Below are 23,324 nucleotides of genomic sequence, written 5' to 3'. Positions count from 1 at the left end.
TAATGAAAACAACAGTATTAATTAAAAAAATAGCAATATCCATTTTTTGTTTAATTGCAATGGTGCATTTTAAAACAATTTGTTGAATAAAATACAAAATTAGGGGTGACACTTGTATAATGATGGAATAGAGGTTGTGACATATCAATAAACTGTCTCACAGGACACTATTAACATACCAATCCTCTCCTCTCCCATATCTCCTACAGCTTCAAGACAATCAAGTGAGGTCATTATACTTTCAAAAGCTGATTGATATAAAGAGATATCTGATAAAATGTATATTGTATTCTAATAAGGTTCTCAAATATTGGCTTTTGTTAATTTTGATGATTATTTGAAGAACAATCCTTCTAAATTTAAAGGAAATTACTAGGGCAACAAATTGAAATGTTGGTTGTTATTCTGCTATTGAGAATTAGAAAATTTCTGGGAGTTTTTACTTCTGGGAGGAAAATATTTCATATACCATTGCTACCTTAAATTAGACATCCAACATATAGATATACATGTCCCCACTTACTTGCTGTAATCTTTGTAGGGTACTCCAAAGGGTAACTTATCCCCCCTGTCTTGTTATGCTGTGCAAGCAGTGTAGATCTCTAACTTTCAATGCCCAAAATAAGATTAAATTTATTACATGTTATCAGTTACTGAGAGATATCCAAAATTTCTCTTATCAGATCTTTGCTCTCTGTGAGGTCTGTTACATATGATTATTTCCTGCTTACAAGGATCCTTAGCATCCCTTAAAAGCTTAGATTTTTTGTTCTTCTTTTTTACTTCTGCTGAACAAAGTAACTTTAGTGGCTTCTCTCATGACAATCAAGAGACTTGCAGAGGTCACTCTGTAACCTGTGAGGTTTTTTTCCTGAGACCCCAGGAAAAACAACCACCCAGAACTGCATACCTTTGGCATATAATTAGCACATAAGTAAGAATTTCTGAAAAATAATTGTTCATAATGATAATGGGAATGCTTTCAAAAAAGTTGCATTGGAATGAAAAACAATCACTGAATTCTTTGCATATTTTATTTTTCTTTTTGATTTCCAACTCACACACATCTGGCATATTTTACATCTTTGCAATAAAACATGGTTACAATAGCTTAAGGAATTTATATATCCAAAATATTTCACCATGATCTCAAGATGAAATGAACTTGTCTTCCAGATGTTCAATAGTCTCCCAATTCTAAGCTACAAACTCAAGATATTGCTTACAGACAGGTGATGAATAACTTAATCATTACGTTGATCCCCATGATTTCCGGACCTTATAAATACAAACAACAATGAAGAAGGAAATTCAGGGCTAAACTTACTAATACAAGGTGGATAACAAATAAGTAATCACATCAATAAATAATGATATGTTCCTGGTGCAAAGTGCCAATACAAAGAATCCATTATCTTTTTAAATAAATGACTGCAAGTGAGTGTAAATTCTGAGAAAATTACATTCCTGTTACATGCCTCATAGCCCTACCGACACAATATGTACATCTATGACAATACAGTCACCAAATATACAAAGAAGAAACATGAATTAAAGTGTATATACCCCTGGGTGTGTAATTTGATCAGTACAATGTGCAGAAAATTATTCTGATAGTTATCATTACAGCATTGTAAAATATGAAGTGCCTTAGTCTGAGTGGCTTCAGGTGAGATTTTCAGAAGAACTGAAAAGAACAACCTCAGTCACCTCTGAAATGAAGCTAAGGCTGTCAAATCAACCAAGCTCCTCAGACTAAGAATAAGGGGAAAAAAAATCAGTGGGGGCTCTCTTGCCCATGATTTATATGCCAAATGTTAATAATCCAGAAGTATAGCACTTTGTCTGTATTGGGAATTATTAAGCATTACAAAGCATTAAATTGAACTTCCCTCTTTGCTCCCTTTCTGTCTAGTCTTTAAATTTAAAAGGGAGGAAATTAATTTCTATTGTATAAAGTATAAATATGGCAAATGATGGCTTTTTATCCAAATGCTTTGTGAGCAGAACTCCACTTAAGAGGGGTAAACTTTAGATTCAAAAAGTGAAAAATGTGTTGGTGAAAATGTCAGAATTACTGTTTGCTCCCAAATTCAACCCTTTAACACAAGCTGTACCCTTAGGCAGATCTCCAGTCTGATTTGTGTGAATGCACCTGTTCCTTCAAGACATCAGGTTTAAAGTACATGCAAGTTGTAACTCCACAATAAAATTAAGAAACAGTTTTGTTCTTTATACAAGGTTTTACTTTTACAAAAGTATCCCTTAAAGTTAAGATGTGCATCTGATGTACAAAGTATCAAACATATTTTTTTTAATCTCAGCTTGAAAAGAGGCTGGAGATGGGATGCATGTTAGGTTCAAAGCCTAAACGTTGAAATAACTGGACACAAGGTTCCCCAGAATTTTCAAAAGTCTCTTGTGGCGCATCCTACTACCTTTTCTCAATAAACAAAGATATATGAAATAATTACCAAAACATTTCCTAATTCATATAATTTACATGATACAAGCTTGCTTTTCAGCAGCTGGTGTTCAGTTGTGAAAAAACACACAAAGTAAAATGGTTGCTGACTACAATGTACAGCTATTGCTGGGTGTAATGGAATGTACAACGGAGGTCAATGCAGACGTGGTTTTCCACCAGAGACTACACCTTTCTTTGCAGCACTTGTGCTCTCAGCTTTACCTGGGCTTTCAGTTCTTCACTGCACTTCAGTATCTGTTCTGATGTTCATAATGCCACCGGTTAAAATCTATATTAAAAGCTACGATGCTGCCAGAAGCCATGCCAGTAATCAGAGTTCTGAAAAAGAAATCAAAGATGCTGATGTTAATTCTCTTTTGCCTCGTCAAGCTATGGTTCTTCATAGACAGAAAAAAGCTAAAAGAACAAGGCACTTTTTGCAACACTGTCTGAAGTTCTTAAGCTTGGCTGAAAATCAGAAATGTATCTCAAACTTTTGCAATTGGTTTTAAGGCATTTAATAGGCACTACTGCACTCTGATCCAATCTGACTATTCATTTGTTTTTAAGTTAATGCACTTTTAGTCATATTTTTCTAGATGTCTGGCTTACTATTCTCAATGAAATAAGACCTCACCTTAATGTTAAGTGCTTGCATGATGAGATTCAAATATCAGAGTAAGTGTTGAATTAGATAAATGAACAGGAAAACAACTGAATAATTGTTTCTTACACATCCTGTTAATGACTCCATACCATATACTCAAAGTTCATGGAGATGTATTCTTTCTGTAATTTTAGTATTTACATATAAATATGAATGACAAAGTCACCTCTGATCATGAGACAGATCCATAGCTCTTATGCCAGCATCACAGCCAGGGTAAATATAGAGCTGCTTGAAGTCACAGGCCTGCCATACTTCCACTACACCATTGTCTCCTCCTGTCACCAGGTTCTGCCCATCACTGCTCAGGAGGATGGCCTTCAGAAGAAAACAAAAAATCCCAAGCACACCGTTAGCTTTTATAGAAATCTATCAATATTTTAAACTCTGAATTGACTTAAAAGCATTCCTTACGTTCTGTCCACTTTAAATTTGAAGCAAAATGCTTCCTCTTTCTTCCAAGTCCAAAAATAAACCAACATATTTGTATCATCAAATTTTAAAAACAATTGTGTGGCATTAAACATGATAGATAACAAAAAAGCTCCTTCACCAAATTTGCCAATACTTGAATTCAGCACATTTCTACATACCAGAATTTGTTCTATAATACTCAGTGCTATCACTACAATCTAAACAGAGCAGCGATCTGCATTCCTAATGCTGCTTCAAGTGCTTGTGACAGAGCAGAGCCCTGAAGGCATGAATTCATGTCTTGGCTAATAAATGAAGAATGAGGACTTTTCTGAGCATTTTGTTTCAAAGACATATTTCCCATGGAAATTTAATTCCAAATGAAAATTCTGGGAATATTGTGGGCCCATAAACTATTTGTTCTTATTTATTCTAGAAAAGCTTAAGTGCATTTTGATATTTGGACATGGTGATGAAAGGATATGTGTTTGAATGGCTTAACCAGCAGGCAGCAATTTTATATATATGATTTCCTCTAAACCATACAGCAAATAAATTCAATTTATTTTAATAAAGAAAGGCAACACACAACAAATGTTTGTTTGCATTCAGATTTACCCTGGTTGAATCATTGATCTCCATCTGAGCTAAGAGTTTGCCATTAATGCTGAAATTGCTGAACCGTCCTCGTTCATAGTAGATGATGCAGTGACCTTCACTAGACACTGAAATTAAGCGAGGGTACAGGCAGTTTTCTGTTCCTTCCAGGGCTCTCAGCAAGTCTCCAGTAATTGTGTGTACTAGGCAAGGACCTTCTGTATAGGAAAACATAATATATCATAAATTTGCTGTTTATACAAACTATATGGTCTGTGCAGAAAAATGATGCACAATACACTTTTATATCACATTAGTGCTGCATAGATATAAGAAGCTGCAATGTTAACTTAAAGAATTTAACACATACAACAGAAAAGGAAATGCAAGAGCTAGCATGTTAAGAAAATAAATACAATATGCCCAGAAGTATATTATTTACATAGAGTGGTAGGATTTTTCCTTGATCTGTCTTCTAAAAAACTCTTTCCTCTTCCCAAGCATTCAGAAGCTTCACTCTTAGTGATTTCCTCCAAGAACTCTCTTTAGCCTGCCCATTCACATTAAACAGATGTGGCCCTATCAGCGACTTGTGGGAGCTACTCCCATAGGGCATGTAATCATATTACTGCATATTTCTCCTATAGACAATGGCAGTTCCTGTAGATCGTCTCCCTCAATAAACATTTGTTATGCATAGATTTCAGTCCTGATTTGTTTCAGCAATGGGAGTCATGTGAAAGCCTACAGAGTCACAATGATACTTGGACTATAAGAGATTTTAGATCATACTGTAACTCCATTTGCCCCAGAGAAATTTTAATACGAGATTTTGATGTCTTTTTATTACACTCATGAAAGAAACAAACATTTATGAAATCTACAATGCACATTTTAAGATGCAAAACTAAGCTTATTTACATTTCAAGAACAATGAGAAAAGTTTGTTTTGAAAGTGAGATATGTATTCCTCCTAAGAAAAAGGGTCACTTCTCTGATAAATGTAATGAGTCACAGGAAATTCTAAATGTTTTCTTTTATGAATCACAGGATAATCCTGGACTGCACAGTAATCTCTTCCTTATACAACTGGTTCATGACCCTGAAAGTAAATTCATATTGGCAGACTCAGTCATCTCATGTTAGGTCCTTCTAACTTCTTTGAAATTCACACAGCAGCTGGGTTTGCCCAGGTAGAATGAATCAGCACATTTATCTGTGAACCCTCTGATACAGGCTTTTATCTGTGTTTGCATAACGTCTTATGCAGAGGAATACCAAGTTTGGCTGCACCCATGGGATTTCACTGCAATGGAAATAATTTATTTCTCAAATAGTTGAGTTTCAGCTTTGGAAATACTGAAGTGCCAGAATATTACAAAAAGTGATGCCTTCACCTTTAGAAAAATTACCTTGTTAAATTTTACAAAAGAAAATATCTTCATAGCTGAATGGTCATGACCACAAAAAGGCACATCTGATTTAGGATGCCACTGTAAGGACATACAGATTGTTTTTTGGGTTTGTTGGGTAAGAAGGTGGAAGCATCAACCTGATTCACAAGATTTTCCACAGAGGAGTCCTAAATGTGCTGTTTTCCTGCTTCAGTAGGTTCTCAAGTGCTACATGGGTCATCACAGTGCCACAGCCAGTTCCACAGGAGCAGCTGCCCACCAGGAAGCACAGGCTGAGCTCAGAATGGGTGGCAGGAAAATGCAACACTGCCATGAGATGTAATCTAAGAAGCTGAAAAGGGACTGAAACTAACAGATCAGAAGAAAAAGCTTTTAAAAAGTCATATCTTGGAAAACTGAAATTAAAAAAATATTTTATCTCTGCGCTTTTATACGTTCTAAAGTTTCAAAAGAAAGAACAAGGGAAAACTACTTTAAGAGACAGACTGGGCCTCCATTTCTCTTGATCAATTATAAACATATTCTGAATATGATTTTGAAATCTTTAGTTCTCTGTAAAAATGTAAAAGTTACCAAAGCAGCATATAGGTAATGGATCAGTAGATAACTGAGTACAGATTCAATCTCTATTAAGAAGAGGCATTTTGCAAAAAGATAGTTGGAAAGGGTGAACTATTATGGCAGCCAGAGTGTATGAAGCTGCCTTAAAGGGTAAGAAATAGCAGTGCATCAAGAAAAAAGATTTAGCTCCAGCATCACTGTACATTCTTTTCACAAATGTTTTGACTTTGCCTATGACTGTTATGTAGTGTGCCATTACAAGAGTTAATGATCCATTAGGGTTTCCTGTTAAAAATGGCTTTACTCAAAAGTTTCACACTCAGCTTTAAAAATAAATGTTGAGCTCCAAGACAGTATAAAAAGCAATAATCCAGGAGCTCAGCTGTGAGCAAAACCTGGCAGAGCAAGTATCACATTCTTCCTACCCTCAGAAGCAGCAAACTCAAAAATGAGTACAAAGATATCCATGGGGATGACTAAAAGAGGCATCACTATAGAAAGAGATAACAAGTCGCTGGATGTGGATGTAAGAGTAGAGTGGAAATGAGATAGGAAGACAAATGAGGAAAAAGAAAAAATGAGGGTGATACAAAGAAAGAAAATAAGAATGGAAATGAGTTGAAACACAAAAGAAACTAAGAGAAAAGGGGGAGAGGAGGGAGAGCCAAATAGGACAGGAAAAGAGAAAAAGATATGCAGTTTGACAAGTTAAGAAGCTGAATGAGAGAGGGCAGTGGGGGAAGAAAAGTGGACATGGAATTAAGGAGAAGTAGGAGAAAATGGCAGAAGCAGTGAAATGGAATAAATTAAGGAGAAACAGTAAGGAAGGATGAAGCAAACATTCATTGAGGCTGGTGCTTTATTTGCACTGATTACCAGTCATACAGGATATTGCTGCAGGAAAAGTATTTCAAACACTTATGTTAGCAATTGTTGGGTGCTCTGGATTCCATAGACAGATAACAAGGAGAACCTGCAACTGCTTATTATTTAGAAAGCATCACAAAAATCCCTACTGGACAGAATGCTGCACCCAGTTCCAAAGCAAACTGATCCTGCTTCCCTGGAGAGTGAGGCCAGTCCTAAAAATTATCTCTCAAACAAGATCAAGGTGGAGAATTTGAGCTGGCCCTCCCTGAAATACATGTCACTATCAACAGGTTTCTTCAAAATCACCAGATGTCATTAGAATTATTGTATACATTTTTATAAAATACACTTCCAGATCTGGGCAGAATAGCTGCATAAACTGATGGTTGGAAGGAACGATCAATTTAATTTGTGTCTAAACTTGTGAGTGCAGATAGTAAATAACAATATTGAGAGAAAAGTGCTACAGATCCTCCTAGAATTACAACATGTATTAGGAATAATTAAAGTGTATTGAGGGAAGTCTGAGAAATACCACTAAGAGTCTAAAAATGTTAAGACTTAAATAATAAAAATGTTTCTGACCTTTAGCACCACTGATGACAAGTCCCAGCTCTGCACAGACCGACACACAGACAACTTCATGGTCATGACCAGTTAGAACAGCGCGAGGAGCTGGATAATCACCTGTTACAAAAAAAATAGAAAGTGGGAAAAAAAAAGAAAAAGAAAACAAGGGAATGCCAAATCAGACATGTTTTATCAACAAAACAAGTTTGCTGTAATTTGCTTGAAATCATTAAGCATGAGAAAGTGCACTGTGATTAAATATCTCTTTCTTAGGATACTGAGCAAAATATATTCAGATATCATAAAGCTTCAAAACTGCAAATTACCAATGCATTAATAAATTAATTAAAAGAACACAAAGTGCGCTGCTATTGAAAGCAGCTGTAATGTAAAGGCCTGCTACTGAACATTTACATCTCCAAACTTAAACTATGAACCTAAAGAACTTAGGATGCTCCTTTAATAATGATCCTAATTTGTTTCATGAAACTGGGGGTAGGAAAAGGAGAGAAGAATAACACTGTACTAGAAACAAACTACTGCTGCATAGGTAATATTGATTCAGAGACACTTGGAATGGTCAAAAATTAAAATATGCCTAAAGATGGTTATTGTTACACATAATTATATATTTATTTATTTATTTATAGATATTATAAATATATGTTTAGGACTGAAATATATTTTATTTTGGTTTCGACAAGTGGGCATTTATAGAGTATTTACATGACAAACAGCAACATTTCTAGTCTTTCTAATAGGAACAGATGCTGACAACCTAATTGGTTAGTATTTGATATTGCTCTGTCAGTCTAGGAAAGTAAATTGGCAAAAAAGAATTAGCAACTTGCTAGATAACACAGAGTTCACATCATTATATTTGCATTGTATGCAAATGAAATACGGGAAATTGGGATATTCAAAAGGACCAGAGCTCTGCAAGTGTAGTGCACATACTAAAAGAAATTACCTAGGGAAGTACAGATAAATTACTGTAACATTAATTCTGTATAAAGTAACAAAATGGTTAATCCACACTTTTCTCACAAGAATTGGAAGCAAAAATCTCATTAATACCAGTCATCTTTGATACCAGTGTTGGACTGGAAGTCTTATCTGGTTTTGCTGGGATGAGTGGTACAGTTGGTAAAGGTAACTATATTAAGACAGGCTCCATTCACTTTTTTCACTATAGTTTTCATAGTAGTACAATGTTTTGATTTAAACCAGTTTTATATGCAACTGACTATGGACAGCATGGATGGCACAGAAGGTGGGTCAATAAGAAATCTTAAATTTTTTTTTTCCGTAGAGAGGTATGTACTATGAGCTACGTATAAGGATTTTGGAAACCAGGGTTTGGAAAATCAGTTTGGAAATCAGCTTTCAGCTAGGAAACAATTCAGTTTTGGACCCAATAGTACAGAGTGTGCCAATCTAACAGGTTATTCCAATGTACAGATACATTAAAAATTTCTTAATCTCTACTGCAAACAGCTACCTCAATAAGTCCTAGTTTCCCAAAATGTAATCTATATTGCAAGAAAATAATCTTTTTAGTCTGGAAACTGACGATGTGAACTGAAAACTGAGATTTACTGCTAGGGAAGAATGAATGTCAGAAATAACAGAAAGATTATTTGTGTAACTCATCAAAGACATTTAGATTTTTATAATTTCCCCATCAACACTGCTTTGAGCACTCCTCTCCTTTCAAGGGCTTCTTTACTCCAAGTGCATAATGTAAAAACAAACAAAAAAAAGGGGGGGCAATTAATTAAGTTCAAAATTCTCCACTTTTTTTTCCTTCTGTATTTCCTCCCGGAAAAAAGAGGATTATGCTCAATTGCCATCTTGGCTCAAGCTATGATTATAGAGGTGTCATCAGACTGCATGAAATTGGATGACTGAAATTATTAAATGGCTAAAATTTTTGAAGGAAAAGAAATAATTTTCAAAAGGATATTTTCCTCAGTGTTTCCTAGGAAAGTTCTATAATATCAAGTAACTGTAAAAATCCAGAATACACCAAAAAAGCATATTTCATTGACTTCTTGATTTATAAAGGAAAATGCTTATAAGAAACAACTTCCTTGAAACATAGATCTATGAGTCCTATTTTGTCCTGTTTTTCAGTAAATACAAATTAATAATGGAACAACAATATTAGGAGTAACTGTCCAGCAGTAATTGAAAATGGGAATTTTTTTCCCTTCAGGCTCAAAGAAAAAATTATTCACTGATACTTTCTACAGAAAAAGCTGTGGCATGAACCCCAGTCATTACATTTTATTGCAAAGGAAAGAAGCTGTGAACTCCAGGAATCATTCAAAATCTAGGAAAATATTCTGTCACTGTCACATCACCACTGATAGATGCAGCCAGAGGTCAAAGGCTGCTGCTCTAAGGGAATTGCAGGTGAAAATTTCCTACCTAAGAACTGAGATACCATCACTGTAAACTCCCTGTGATTTCCCCAAAGGTGCACCTTTGAACTGAATTACTAGAGGGCAGAAGGAAAAAAAAATGTGCTGTATTTCCAAACAAGTACATTTTTCTAGAAAGTCTAAAATAACATACATATTTCCTTCTTGCTGAAAAATACAATGCTTAATATTATTGTAAGGTTCTTTGGGAACAGATGGTGCTCCTGCATAACAAAGAAAAAAAGAAGAGGGAAAGAAAGACAAAAGACTGTTACTATTTCTCTCATATTGTCCTTTTCCAGGAATTGTGTACAGATTTCTATGGGGACACATCTAGGAGGCTTCTGTATAAAGAAACATGAGAGCACATGGCAAATTTTAACTTCCATTTCATCTCTCACTTTGACAAAAGCAAGTACAAGGCTATACCTGAATTACTAGCTGAAACAGAATTTACTTTGCTATTTGCTTTACTGCCAGGACTTTTCAGGGGTTCTCATCAGAAAACAAAATTTTAGAAAATACAATGGCTTTTATGGAAGTAAAAATGTATGAGCCTTCTCAAAATTTTCTGTCAGAAAAAACCATCTTAGAATTTAATTAAAAGATAATGCTACAACAAATAAATATGAATATGTCAAAGCAGAAAACAGTCAATAATGATGCCCACAACATGAGGGAGCAATGAGTGTAAAAGAAAGACTGCTGACAGGAAAATATTAGTATATTCAAAATATTCCCAACTCTGGGAAGCAGAGCTGGTTTATTTGCTGAGGAGTATTGTAAATAGCTACAAACAGTTCACCCAGGTGAGAGGGCTTTCAGGTACCTTGCACTAATCCAGAAGGTAAAATACAGTGGAGCACAGGAGATTATGGATTTGTAGCACCTCTTCTTATCTCTTTCACTAAATTGCTTTGGGATCTTGGGCAAGTTGCAGAACCACCCTGCACTGTATAATTCCCATGGAGCATGCTATGTAGCATGGACACTGACATGTGTTGATAAAATACTAGAGATAACTGCATTATCTCAGGTAGATTATTGGCTCTTTCCCCTTTACATAGCAGCCTTAGAAGAGAGATGCCTTTGGCAACCAGAGCAGAGATGGTACCAGTAAAAATCATAAACCAATTTTCAAAGAGCTTCTGCTCTGGCAGTGCTAAGATACTCAAAATTTTGTTATCTCAAAAATTAATACTAAACTCTACAAACTTACAAGTACCATAATAACTCCTTAAACAGACAAAGCAGATAGCTCATGTGTCCATGTGCCAATGCAGGGCCTTCAGCCAGCCACCCAGTCCTCTTGGTGCAGAGCCCACTGGTGACTATTTTTAAACTGCTGCCATTTCAAGGCTAAGCTAGCATACATTAAAATGTGACAGTGAAAGGGATATGATAAAATAATAAAAGGGATACGATAAAATAATTAAAGGGATACAAAACAACAAGTGAAAGTTCTGAGCTCAGAATAACTACTTTTTCAAAACACAAACCTGCCGAACTCTTAATGTTTGCAACTTCAAATTGTTTCAAAATTATGTTATGTAAAAGGAACACATAAAGATATACTTCATGACAGACACAGAAAAATGTATATTGACTTGACAAAGATATTTTATGGTAAAGTTTGCCCTCCCTTTCAGATATATACTGAACACACTCACTGGGACGGGATGAATTCTTAACACCTGTGAAGATTATGTTATAAGGCTAAACAAACCCATCTTGTGGCTGAGAGAGCATTTTTCAATGGTCAGCACGGTTGCTGTTAGAAAAAGTGGGGTTAACTCCCACACCTCTTGTGACCATCCTCTTGGAAGCTACAATAGGTAATGAGAAATGTCAAGTCCCAAGATCAATGAAATTTCAGGCTCTAGGGAAAAAACAGGAATAGCATTGATCCTTTTTAAGAACACCAGTCAGAGGGTGAATGTAATATATTGCATGGAGAGGCTCAAGAGGATACGCGGCCAGGTCCAACATACTTACCTGACAAAAAAATTCAATCAGCCTTTAGCACAAGCTGCCTACCCTTCCTTTCTTTCATGCCGGAGTCTGATTCCAATTAAAGTGTGCAAATTAATTTTTATCACTTCCAAATTACTTTCTGAATTTGTGTCTCTTTCAGATGAAAGCATCTGTCCCTCACTTTTCTGCAATTCTATCATCCACTTTGGTATAGCTGTTCAAAGACTCTGAGATAGTTCTCATTTTCAAAGTCACTTGTTTGAAAGAGACATTCAATAAAGTAGTCATAAAATATAAAAATAAAACAGCTATAATGATACATGTTGAACTCTAGGGCATATCATATACTTTCTTTGCTCCTTTTTTGTGATGACTAATACAGTTGCCATGTGAGAAGAAATTTGTATACAAATTAGCACTCAGCTAAAACAAATCCCTGTATATCATAAGAGAAGAAAAATCAAAACACAAATTGTCAAACTCCATCACAATAATTTTTCTATTCCGTCTCTGAGAACTGCAAAGATTTACATTTCCCATATCACTTCAAACAAATAAAGTAAGCAAACAATGTCCTTTGCATGTGCCGTGTCTTGCTAAGAGAAAACAGATACCTTTCACTGCTCTTGCAACTGCAGCAGATTTATACAATCTGCTCATCAACTTAATAAGGTACAGATTCAGATTAGCTATTTCAGATGGGCAATTTTGGCTCAGAAAGTAGATATCTGACCCTGGCAGGAGGACTAAGCTTCATTCGGTTCAGTGTTTTTCCAGTAGGTGGTATTTAAGTAAGCAGGGATAAAGAAAGAAAGGGAAGTTCAAACGTACATAAACCCTGCATTCGGCTGCCCTTCAGTCTACAGGAAATCATGCCACATCTCTTACTTTCCAGGAGCATTCCCAAACATCAGCCTCTAGCCTAGTCTTAACAGGACCTCCAACACCACCACCGTTGGAGCTTAGCAATGGCATGGCCATGAGACCAATGTGGAACTAGAGGAAGTACAAACAGGGACAAGATTTGCCCTACGTGCTGCTGTTGAAGGTATGCACCCCATCGCTCCTAATCTCTTGATTGAGATTTCTATATCCAATCATCATGACATGTAATATGCATTAATTTGAGCATAGAAAAGAATTTTGCTTTCTACCGAACCTAGAGGTTCTCAGGGCCCCATCCTATGACAACTTATAGCTGATAGTCAGCACATGCCTGTGAACATGGGAATGAGAGCTTTAATTCCCCCAGTCTCTACAGGTCAAGGATGTAGTCTCCTACTTCCTGAACAAGCACTCTAACCCTAGAGATTTCCTTCAAGCGTTTTCAGAAAGCTACTGTATGGAAAGCATTGCATTTAAAACCTGGTAAAACTTCACTCTTCTCAGAGAGATTGTGAGAGGTGGCAAGAAATTGTGCCAGGTACAAATTAAAACAGAAACTAATTTTTGACACTTATTGTAGAATTAAAAAGATAACTTGATAAGTGTATTGATTGGAAAAATTATTTTAAAATTATAAAATGAAGTTTTATAATTTTAATGCTCTCATAGGCAAGCTTTCAACTACTGAGCAAGATCAATCACTTGCATCTTTTCTCAATTCTCCTCTTTAAATGAGAGCTGGTTCTGTATTTCCCAAAGACCCAATTGAAGTGACCCTCTGAACATACATTATTCAGCAGAAGGTTCTACAGAAGTCTGACAGGTTAGGTTGTTGACATACTTGTTGTTTAGTAAAGATTACATCTACCTCATGGATTCTGTTATTGGAATTTTAGCAGAATCTGTAAGAAATTTGATCTGACAATCTTTAGCCTGAGAGTATTTCACAATAAATTGTGATTTCTATGTTTTTGAATGAAATGGTATCTATATTTTTCTATACAAATGTCAAACCACACAAACTGTTTAGGACTGTAGGTTGGCTTTTTCTCCCCTTTAAGATTTTCTGAAACAACAAAACATCCATTGGTAAGTGGATGTATTGAAGCTAAAATTGATAATTAATTAGATAATTATAAAGTCAAACATCTAACCCAGTTAATTGCTATACCTGACATTTTTCTTTGAGTTCTTCACCTTTTTATATCCTCTGGTATAAATCACCTTATCTGTATCTCCAGATGACAGCTTTTAAAAAAACCAATATCCCTTTTTTCCCTCTGAAAATATCATCTACATCTTTCTGGAAATTAAGTCTAAAGATGTTAATTAACTGGATTTGATCTACATTGATCATATCATTTTCATTTTTCCTACAAGGAAACCTTCTAACAGTTCTACTATATACTACTAATCTACTATAGAAAAGTAGATTAGGAAATATTTCTTTATTACTTTGGTGGCTTTTACTATGTAAAACCTCAAACATATTTTCATAAGGATTGTTGAGAATGCTTAACTCTTGGAAATTAGTTTAAAGGGAATTTTAAAGGGAATCAGTCATATGACAGTCATTATGTCTGCTCGTGGTAGCAAGCAGAAACTAGTACTAGTCATTACTTCAGCAGAAACATTTAGTAATTTTAGAAGTTTTTAAAAGTAATTTTTTTAAAGGCCCTTTGTTTTTGTGATCTATCCCCATTAATGTATGTTCATGAAAAATCAAAGTATCTGTTAATAATGGTGTGTTTCCAACACATGTAGTTCTGGTTATAGCACAGTACTAGTATATAATTAACATATCCATGGTAGCTTCAATGCAATGAATACAGATAGAAATAATAGAAATGCCATCACTCTTCCTCAGCATGAGTCTTCAACATGAATATTAAAAAATCTTATCAATGTATTTCAAAGCTACCACAGTGGTCTTGGGTACTTAATCTCCCTGAGTTCTGTTACCTGTGCCTGTAAGATTTCATTTGACTGGACGTGGCTATCTGCAGCACAGTCTCCTATTAATCTGACCATAAGGCCATTTCTTCAGCAAAACAGGGCCTTATCCACTTAGAGGAAGAGACAGAGAGCAAGTCATACAAGTAATTTTTGTTTTCATTTATTTCTGTCAGCCATGTCATACCCTTCCTTTCATAAAATTAAAGACCTTCAAAGCAGACAATTCCGAAGTTATACAGCTAAGATACCAAATCTGAGATTCAAAAAGTACCACTTTTGAGAATTCAGATATGTAAGTGATGACAGAATAATACTAGAACTAAAATAATTCTAACTGGAAAAGATTTGAAGCAGTTTGTATCAGCTAGAAAGGAGATGCTAATTGCAAGGCTGTCCAAGCCCTTTACAATAAAGGGAGGTAAGGGGAAAGTCTTACATTTTTTTCTTTAACGAGAGTAGAAAGCTCTTCTTATTTTTCTCTTATCATAGAAATGACTAATACTTTATATGAATCACACAGGCATTCAAAGAAGAAAAGTGGCATCTACCTAAACAAACTGCTATGACATGAAAATCCTTGTCAGACTGAATTTATCCATATTGGAGAATTACATACTAAAAAAGTCATGGAATATAGACAAAAATTACAGAAATTTGTTATTGGAACACAATTTTCTTCTTTCCCCTCTATTTTCTCTGTTATAAAAGCAAATAAAATCTCATGAGAAAGCAAGGCTTTTATGTATCCCTTTTACCCTGCTTACAGACAAAAGGCAAAAAAAATCAAAATTCAACAAAAAGTTTTTTGCTGCAAAATTAACAAAATATTTACTTTGAAACACATAAAACCCTTCCTACCAGCCATTCGGTTGAAGAAATACTTTCACGTAGATGTCTGTAACTGACAGTGCTGCCTACAGTCAGTATTTGAATCAGAGATCAGAACTGATAGTGACAGATTCTTACATTTTTATCCAAAGACAAAACCCTTCTGTTGAAAATTATCACTAGAAATCAGAAGTTTCTTTAAGTGAAGTGGATTTATTGTTGTATAAAACAGTTCTAATATATGGATAAAAGCTGCTTTTTAGCTGCAGCCATATCTCTGGCTTGGGTGATGGGATCTTTAAATTAGCGATGCAATTTGTGTCCTTTTGCATAAATTAATATTATTATTGTGTCCCACTGACTCTGCAAAGCACTGATAGTTAGCCCCATGCAAATGAAATGTAAACTTTTCCTGACATTTTATCTTCTTCTGTTTTTGTTCAGTCAGATTGCTCCCCCAAACTATAGAAAGACCTTTCTCAAGAGAGTCTCATTTAATTCCATGGCATGTGAGACATTCCTTTTTTGAAAAGGCAAGCAGCTGATATAGCATGCTGTAGCACAAAAGGAGTAAGTTAAAATGCCAAAAAATATTTCCAGGGAAAGGGAAGTCAAAATATAGTGATATATGTCCTGTCACTTAAAGGCCACAACCATCTTGTTCTGGTTTATGATGACATGATGCTATAAGTGATAAAGGCAATTACAAACTTAGGAACTATATTCCCATCCTATTATCTCTTAACATGTAGACAGCGCTTAAACACTTTTTTGCAAGCAAGCAGTGCACTGCTTAGCATGTGGTGCTTTTCTTATACAAACTTTCCACCTGTAAGCAAAGTTACTGATTTTTGGTAATAACTTCTGAAGCTGAATGAAGGAATGTTAAAACAAAGAGGTGTGACAGAAGACCTCTGGGAGAGGTGTTATTTAAAGGACACTTACTGCTGTTTGGATTGTCACCTATGATATGATGCCGGCCACTCCAGTACCAAAGCAGCAATGTAGCGTCGCGAGACCCAGACACGATGTAGCAATCGCCCCCGATGTAGGACTCCGACCTGGCCAGGCAAGTCACGACATCCCAGTGGCCAAACACAATCTGAGTTAATTTTCCTGGTGGGAATGCAAAGCCATGCAAATTCAGTTCTCTAAGGTACTAGCAGCATTTAGAAATCATTAAATATATAATTAATATTCAGTTCAAATGCAACTTTTGTTTCATGTCCCATAATTAAGGTTCACTAAATGCTACAAGAAGATTAAAAATATCACAAAGATTAAACTTTTTTCCACCTTTTTTTTCAGTCTTGTTGAAGGCTGTCCTGTGTGGCAATCCACAGTCTAACCCTTATTTCCAAAAATCAAGGCAGTGCTGTAGTCACTGAATATTAAGTGGAGTTATGGCTCCATCAGTATTTATGCAATGGCATTAGAACAGTATTTATGAATTTCATGAGTGATATGCATAAGATTGTACATGAACTTTTCCATAATTGTGCCACATTATCACTTTAAAAATGTGTATTTGTTCTATGTTAATGTCAAACTAAGGTTTACTATGATTATCACCTCCTCCTTTCTATTATTACAAATAGTTTTTAGCAATATACTTAGTGACATTAGGCAAAGTAATTAGACAAAGGAACAAAATTTTGGTTCCTGTGGCAGGATATTCAACCTAATTCCTTACTACATGAAATAAGTAGAGCTAGAAATAATAGATCCATAAAAATATTTTAACAAAAATTTGGTTGATTCTTTTGACATGATAAATTTCCTGAAGATAATTATGGTTTTCAAAAGTTGCTATTAATAAAACTGTATTCCATTTCCTTTTACATCCCCTATCTTCCGTTAAAAAAAAATCTTAAAGTTATCATGCTGAAACAGTAATGAAGGGTTTTACAAGCTGCCCTTTACCATTTATTGACATGTAAGCACAAGTATTAGATATGGTACTATTAAGAGAATAGTCTTTTCCACTTTGTGACCCAGGAAGAACCAGAGAGCTGTATTTGAGGTCACCTGTTTCTGTGGAATAAACTCGAAAGCTCTTGTCCCAGAAACCGCAGATAAGAATGTAGCGATTATCTGCCGTGACCACGAAGCAATGCGCGTTGATCTGGATGCTCTGATCCACAAGGTCTGTGATCTGACGTTTGTTCACACCAGAGTTATTGGCTGTAACGAAATGCAAAACACATTTTACATGTAAGCCATTCCAACACCTTCCTGTCATCCATTTACAGGAGAAAATGAATACATTTAACTTTCAATGAACTGTGAATTTGTTGTTGAGTAAGCATTTTGAATATGAACATTTAGAGCTGTCTATATGGGTGTCAGAAATACAAAATTATTGTGAGATTTCTAGTTCCCCTTTGAATAAGAGATAAGATTTTACAGGAGATGACAATTTCTTATAAGTTGCCTGATGCACTGCATAATATGTGGTAATTTTAGTGCTCTGCTGAAGTAGTCTCTCCAAATAATCTGAACCAGGGGAAAGTGGCAATATGAAATCAATACTAACAATACTGCAGAGAGCCAGTTCTTACTGGTTGTTATCTCTTTCACAAAAAACAGCTTGTATTGTGTGGCCTTGACAACCCCACACCTTCAGATGCTTAACCAGATTAAAGACATAAAGATTCAACCAATGAATGAGGGGAGATCTTATTGTGGTCTTCAGAATCCTCACAAGGGGAAGTGGAGGAGCAGGTACTGATCTCCACTCTTGTGATCAGGGACAGAACTCAAGGAAAAGATGAGAAGCTCAGTAAGGGGATGTTTGCATTGGATATCCAGAAAATGTTTTTTACCCAGAGGGTGGCTGGGCCCTGGAACTGGCTCCTCAGGGAAGTGGTCACAGAACCAGCCTGAGAGAGTTCAAGAAAAGTTTGGACAATGCTCTTAGGACATGGTGTGACTCTTGTGTGAGGTCCTGCACAGAGCCAGGCATTGGACTTGATGCTCCTGATGGGTCCCTTCCAACTCAGCATATTTTATGATTCCATTACTCTATTCAAACCTAATGTGATTTTCCAGTGCAGGCAAAGTAAGTGTTATCATCTGCTCCTCTAGCAAGGACCTAGGCCAAGGACAGTATTTTAAAAAGAGGTAACGACACTTAGAAACTCCCCCAGACTGAGGGAAAAGGAATGGTTCATGCAGAATGCCACCCGACTGCCAAACGGAGCTGGTTAGAAGGATACTAATGACTGGGAACCCACAGCTAATGTGCTCTGTCCTCCCTGTGACACACAGACAAGATATGGCAACACCATAAACGTGTTCCATCTCAGTATTAACTTTCTGAAAGCTGAGTATATAATCTAAGTTAATTTTATCTACTCCATTCAGTCTCACTGGAGAAGAAGATATTTTTTCACTTGACAAGTCTTTTCACACTGTAGTAGCTGTCTAAGTGCTAGACAATTCCAGAGGAGAGTTTGTCTTTCTACAATAGTTATGGAGAGAATCTTGACAACTAATTTCAGTTACCCAAAGTTAGGGAGGTAACAATCACACTGAGAAATATGTTTCTCCTAACATAAGAACACAACCTAATGAAGACAATAATCTGATTTTTCCCTATTTTTTGCTATTCTACTTAAAGTGCTCACAACTGCATGAATAAGAGATTCAGCCAAAAAAACCCTAGATTCAGCCAAAAAAACCCCACTCCATTCTATTTTAAAATTGCTCATGGAAGTTAATATCATGTTTGCATACATTCTAAGAACACATATTTAAATTACCAGACCCTCTATGTCCATTAGCTGAAAGATAATGAATAGCAAATTATTCAAATTTCCAGAACAGATGGGCACAATAGTTGTGCCTTAGCTTGTGAGAGAAAAACTAAAGAGAAAACCACTGTCATTATATGAGATCAAATGAAGCTCACAGAATGAGTAAGCTAACTTTCCTGAGGTACTTCTATGTAATTCTTTTGAACATGAATATTGACACAGAAAAAAATAAAACTTTATGTCTGTCTATGTTTAAAAACGTAATTTTTTTCTCAACAATGCTACAAACTTGTCCCTAAGAACCTTTCCTATCCTCAATTTCTGTTTCAAATTTTGGAACTCCCTCCCCCCTACAAATCAAATAAGTTACATAATGAAAATTTATGATCATTAGGAAGTCCTGCAATCTAACAATTTTAGCAGATTCTATTTCTCAAATAATTCACTTTTTTTAAAAAAAATCTGGATTTTAAAAAATACTATCAATTTAAAAGCCAGTCTTTTCATTATTAAATTACTATTGACTAAATCCAAATCATAAAGTGAATGAAAATAAATGGATCTGCATATGCACTGAAAAACACAGTTCTGGCTGTAAAAAAATATATGCTATCTCCATAGGACCCTCAAGTTTTATTTTACTAATGTGACCTGATAAGAGAACAGAATTATAGATATGGGTCGACACTTAACTGACTTAATTGGTTGTTTCTTAAATACCAGTTGCTGGTGACGTTAATAACAAATAGCATTCATGTAATTCATTCAACATCAATAGCTAATGCTTTTTAATTCTTCAGGACTGACAAGAATAAATACTTTCCTATTTTCTCTGTTAAATGAAGCATAATATATAAATATGGATTAATCAATAATTCCTGAAAATGCCAATTTCAAATATATTGCTACATTTTCATCTTGACATACCAATCAATGGATCCATTTCAATTGGAAGATGATGGGCTTGATCCAAAGAGTATCCTGGGGCTCCCCGAAGACCTACACATGAAAGGAGGAATAAAGCACATGGAAACCTTTTTACATGACTTTTCTAGGTTTAAAAGTTCATTATTGGATTATTATATATTTTTAGAAAGTAGCTTTTTACTATTTGCATTATTAATGTCTTAAGATTTCTTTCTCTGTGCTTCACCAATATGCATTTGTTAATTCTTTGTTTATGTAAAAGTAACTATAAATGTAGAAGCATCAACTTCATCACAACTTTTGCAGTCACACACATTCATTAAATAACTCATTTTAAATAGTATAAGATATTTTTATTTTTACTTTTGAGCAGAGATCTTAGCACAGAAAATAAAGCTGATTAGATTAAACATTTTTATGAGTTTCTTGCATATGGAAGCCTGTACATGACAGAAACTTGGACCTTTTCATGGATTTATCTAAAAGTTTTAGATGTGAAAGTGTAGGGTACAGTAAATGTGCCACAATTATTCCTGTTCATTCTATTCTAAGCAGTCCTTAAGATGTTCAAATGTGCATCAGAGGCTGCAAATTTAGTGTTATCTTGTCATGCACAGATAGCATTGCTTTGGCTCTTCTGAGCACCTTCTCTGGTATACAAATCAAATAGTCATTACTGAAAACACCTTTTTTGTCACAAACTACTACCTTGCACAAGAATACCCTCTATAATAGGATATAGAGATTCCTGAAGAATAAAGTCCATTTTCTACTACTGCAATAAACAACTGGAAGAGGTAAAAGAAAAGCTAGCTCTGCCATTTTCAGAAAGACATAGCTCTGAGAACTTCCTCCTGTCTCTTCTTTCAAAGCCCAAGCAGTTTGGGACAGATCTTTATTGGTATTAACTTAGATTCATCCACTTCTATAATGAGATGTCTCTGTAAATTCCTCCTGCTGTTTGTTAATTCCAAAGCTCTACATGCGTTTTACAACAAGTGGTCTGTGCATACATTTCTGTAGATAAACTTATCCTTTATATTAGAGTAATGCTTTATTAAAATAATATTATGGCAATAGTAGGAAATTGATACCCTGTCCTGGATTAGTCTCCTGCAAAATAAGCAACATTGTCAAGCAGGATGTAAAAGTTAAGAAAATCATTACAATCAGGTTTGATTCTCTAAACAGTTTTATTTTCCTCTCTTTCTATTATAATATATTTAGAAAATATTCCTTTTTTTTTTTTTAATTTAAATCAGAGGTTCAAAAATGGTGTGAAACTGAATTTAGGGTTAGTTCATGCCTTGAATTCTGAATTTTTGCAACATGACATGTTTTACAAGAGCATAGAGGAAAACTTCAAACCTTACTGTCATATGCATCATGAAGACCAACAAAGCTTCAGCTAAACTAAACTAAAGGACTTCAAATGACAGTTTTTAAGGAAGCATTTGAACTCCAGCATACTGCAATATTAATGAGATTCATTCCTTCACAATGAAGTACAGGTAGGAATTTTGGGTTCTCTTGACTCAAAAATCTGATTGAGAAAGGGCTACTCCAGAACCAAATAAGCTTCCTCAAATAGAGGAGACATGAGTGGTGATGGGTATAGAGCATTTGGACAGAATCCCTAAAAAATCAAAGGAAAATAATTAGGAATTAGCCAATCAATGTTAGTCAAAGGTGTATTAAAACAACACAGGAATTATTCTGCACCTCCAAATAATTCCTAACACTGGAATCTTCCATTGAGGATATTGTTACTAAACACTTTTAAAAAATGCTGGGTTTTTTTCCCCCTCTAGATTTTTACCTTTTGTTTTAAAAAAATGGGAAAAAGCATTTTTTCCAGAAAATGTAGTTGCACCTGATGGAGTATTATAAATGTTTCCAGATATTGCAGCACAAGGGCTATCACTGCAGGAAACTACCTGATAAAATGAAACCTGTTTGTTCCCTCATGCACCTCATGGCCTCACCACCTATTTAGCAATGCTTGGAACAGCCTTAGCATCTGCATGTCCAGGTGACATAGACAGTCCTAATGACAATATGGAGAGGTGAGCAGAGGGGCTGGAAGGGAATTTTGGGATGACCCTGTTGGATGGGCTTTTGTGAGGGAATGAGGGAACTTCTCCTCAGAACAGTTCAGCGTCCAGCTGCTTAGACATGCTCAGGGTCCCAGATAATCCAACAGCGACCCAGGGGAAGGCTTATGACAAGATCCTGAAATCTCTCTCAAGCAGCAGATAGGGATATACACTCTCTAGCACGTCAGTATGTATTCCTGAAACCTGGGACCCATTAATATTTGCTGTGTCGAGAGCAACAGCAGTCTCCTGAAAAGAATTGTATCAAAAACTGATCCTGAAGTCACCATAAATTGATTGGCTGCCACAGTGATGTGCTGCTGTTAAGGAGAGTGTTTCTAGGAATGACAGCAGAGAAAACAGAAGCTGTGATTATTTGACACAAACAGAAGAAACAGTAAATTTTGGTGCACAGGCAGGCGAGTGAGCTAAATTGCACTCAAAATTAAAGCGGTGTTAAGGTCTCCAAATTTGAATGAAGCGTGTCTGCAAGGACCCACCTACTGTGTTGTGCCACCGATTGACTGCAAACAGCCTGCTGCAAGTGACTGTCACCACGGCAGGGATGGTCAGGTGGGGCAGCGTGTTGGCTGCCACGTGTGTGACAGGGGAATTGGATGGGAACTTCAGCACCATGATGACATCCTGCTGCATCTGATCTTTAAACATGAGGGGGCTCTGTGGAAGGAAACACTGTTGAGTAGAAAGGAGAAGAGAGCAGAAGAAAACAGAAGGGATAACACAATTAGTGAGGAGGTCTGAGGGAAAACGAGGTTAAAAAAGAGCAGGCAAGCATGAGCACATACAGGGAAAACAACACTACCTGCGCATCTACTCTAGTGATGGAGGAGAGCAAGATCATAAGCTATTATTGGAACATTACACGAGGATAAATAGAGAATAGGTATGGTAA

At 35.7% G+C, this 23,324-nt stretch overlaps 1 protein-coding gene across 4 annotated transcripts in view; it reads right to left on the bottom strand.

The window, feature by feature from the left end:
• Positions 1-1,016: 1,016 nt before the first annotated feature.
• The window catches only part of NBEA (neurobeachin), a 452,437-nt gene continuing 430,129 nt past the window's right edge, over positions 1,017-23,324 (bottom strand). For all 4 annotated transcript variants that reach the window (XM_054272359.1, XM_054272360.1, XM_054272362.1 and 1 more), the window contains 8 exons: positions 22,912-23,104; positions 20,316-20,387; positions 17,659-17,814; positions 16,576-16,746; positions 7,577-7,678; positions 4,167-4,363; positions 3,301-3,452; positions 1,017-2,806 (listed from right to left, as the gene is read on the bottom strand). In XM_054272359.1, coding sequence (XP_054128334.1) covers positions 2,716-2,806; positions 3,301-3,452; positions 4,167-4,363; positions 7,577-7,678; positions 16,576-16,746; positions 17,659-17,814; positions 20,316-20,387; positions 22,912-23,104 — 1,134 coding nt within the window. In that variant the 3' untranslated portion in view covers positions 1,017-2,715. The remainder of the gene's footprint in view (positions 2,807-3,300; positions 3,453-4,166; positions 4,364-7,576; positions 7,679-16,575; positions 16,747-17,658; positions 17,815-20,315; positions 20,388-22,911; positions 23,105-23,324) is intronic.

Source organism: Melozone crissalis, unplaced genomic scaffold (assembly GCF_028551555.1).
Source record: "Melozone crissalis strain CALT ecotype California unplaced genomic scaffold, PUWL_Pcris_2 ptg000013l_1, whole genome shotgun sequence".
Taxonomy (NCBI): Eukaryota; Metazoa; Chordata; class Aves; order Passeriformes; family Passerellidae; genus Melozone; species Melozone crissalis.
This window is presented reverse-complemented; position numbering and strand designations above follow the sequence as displayed.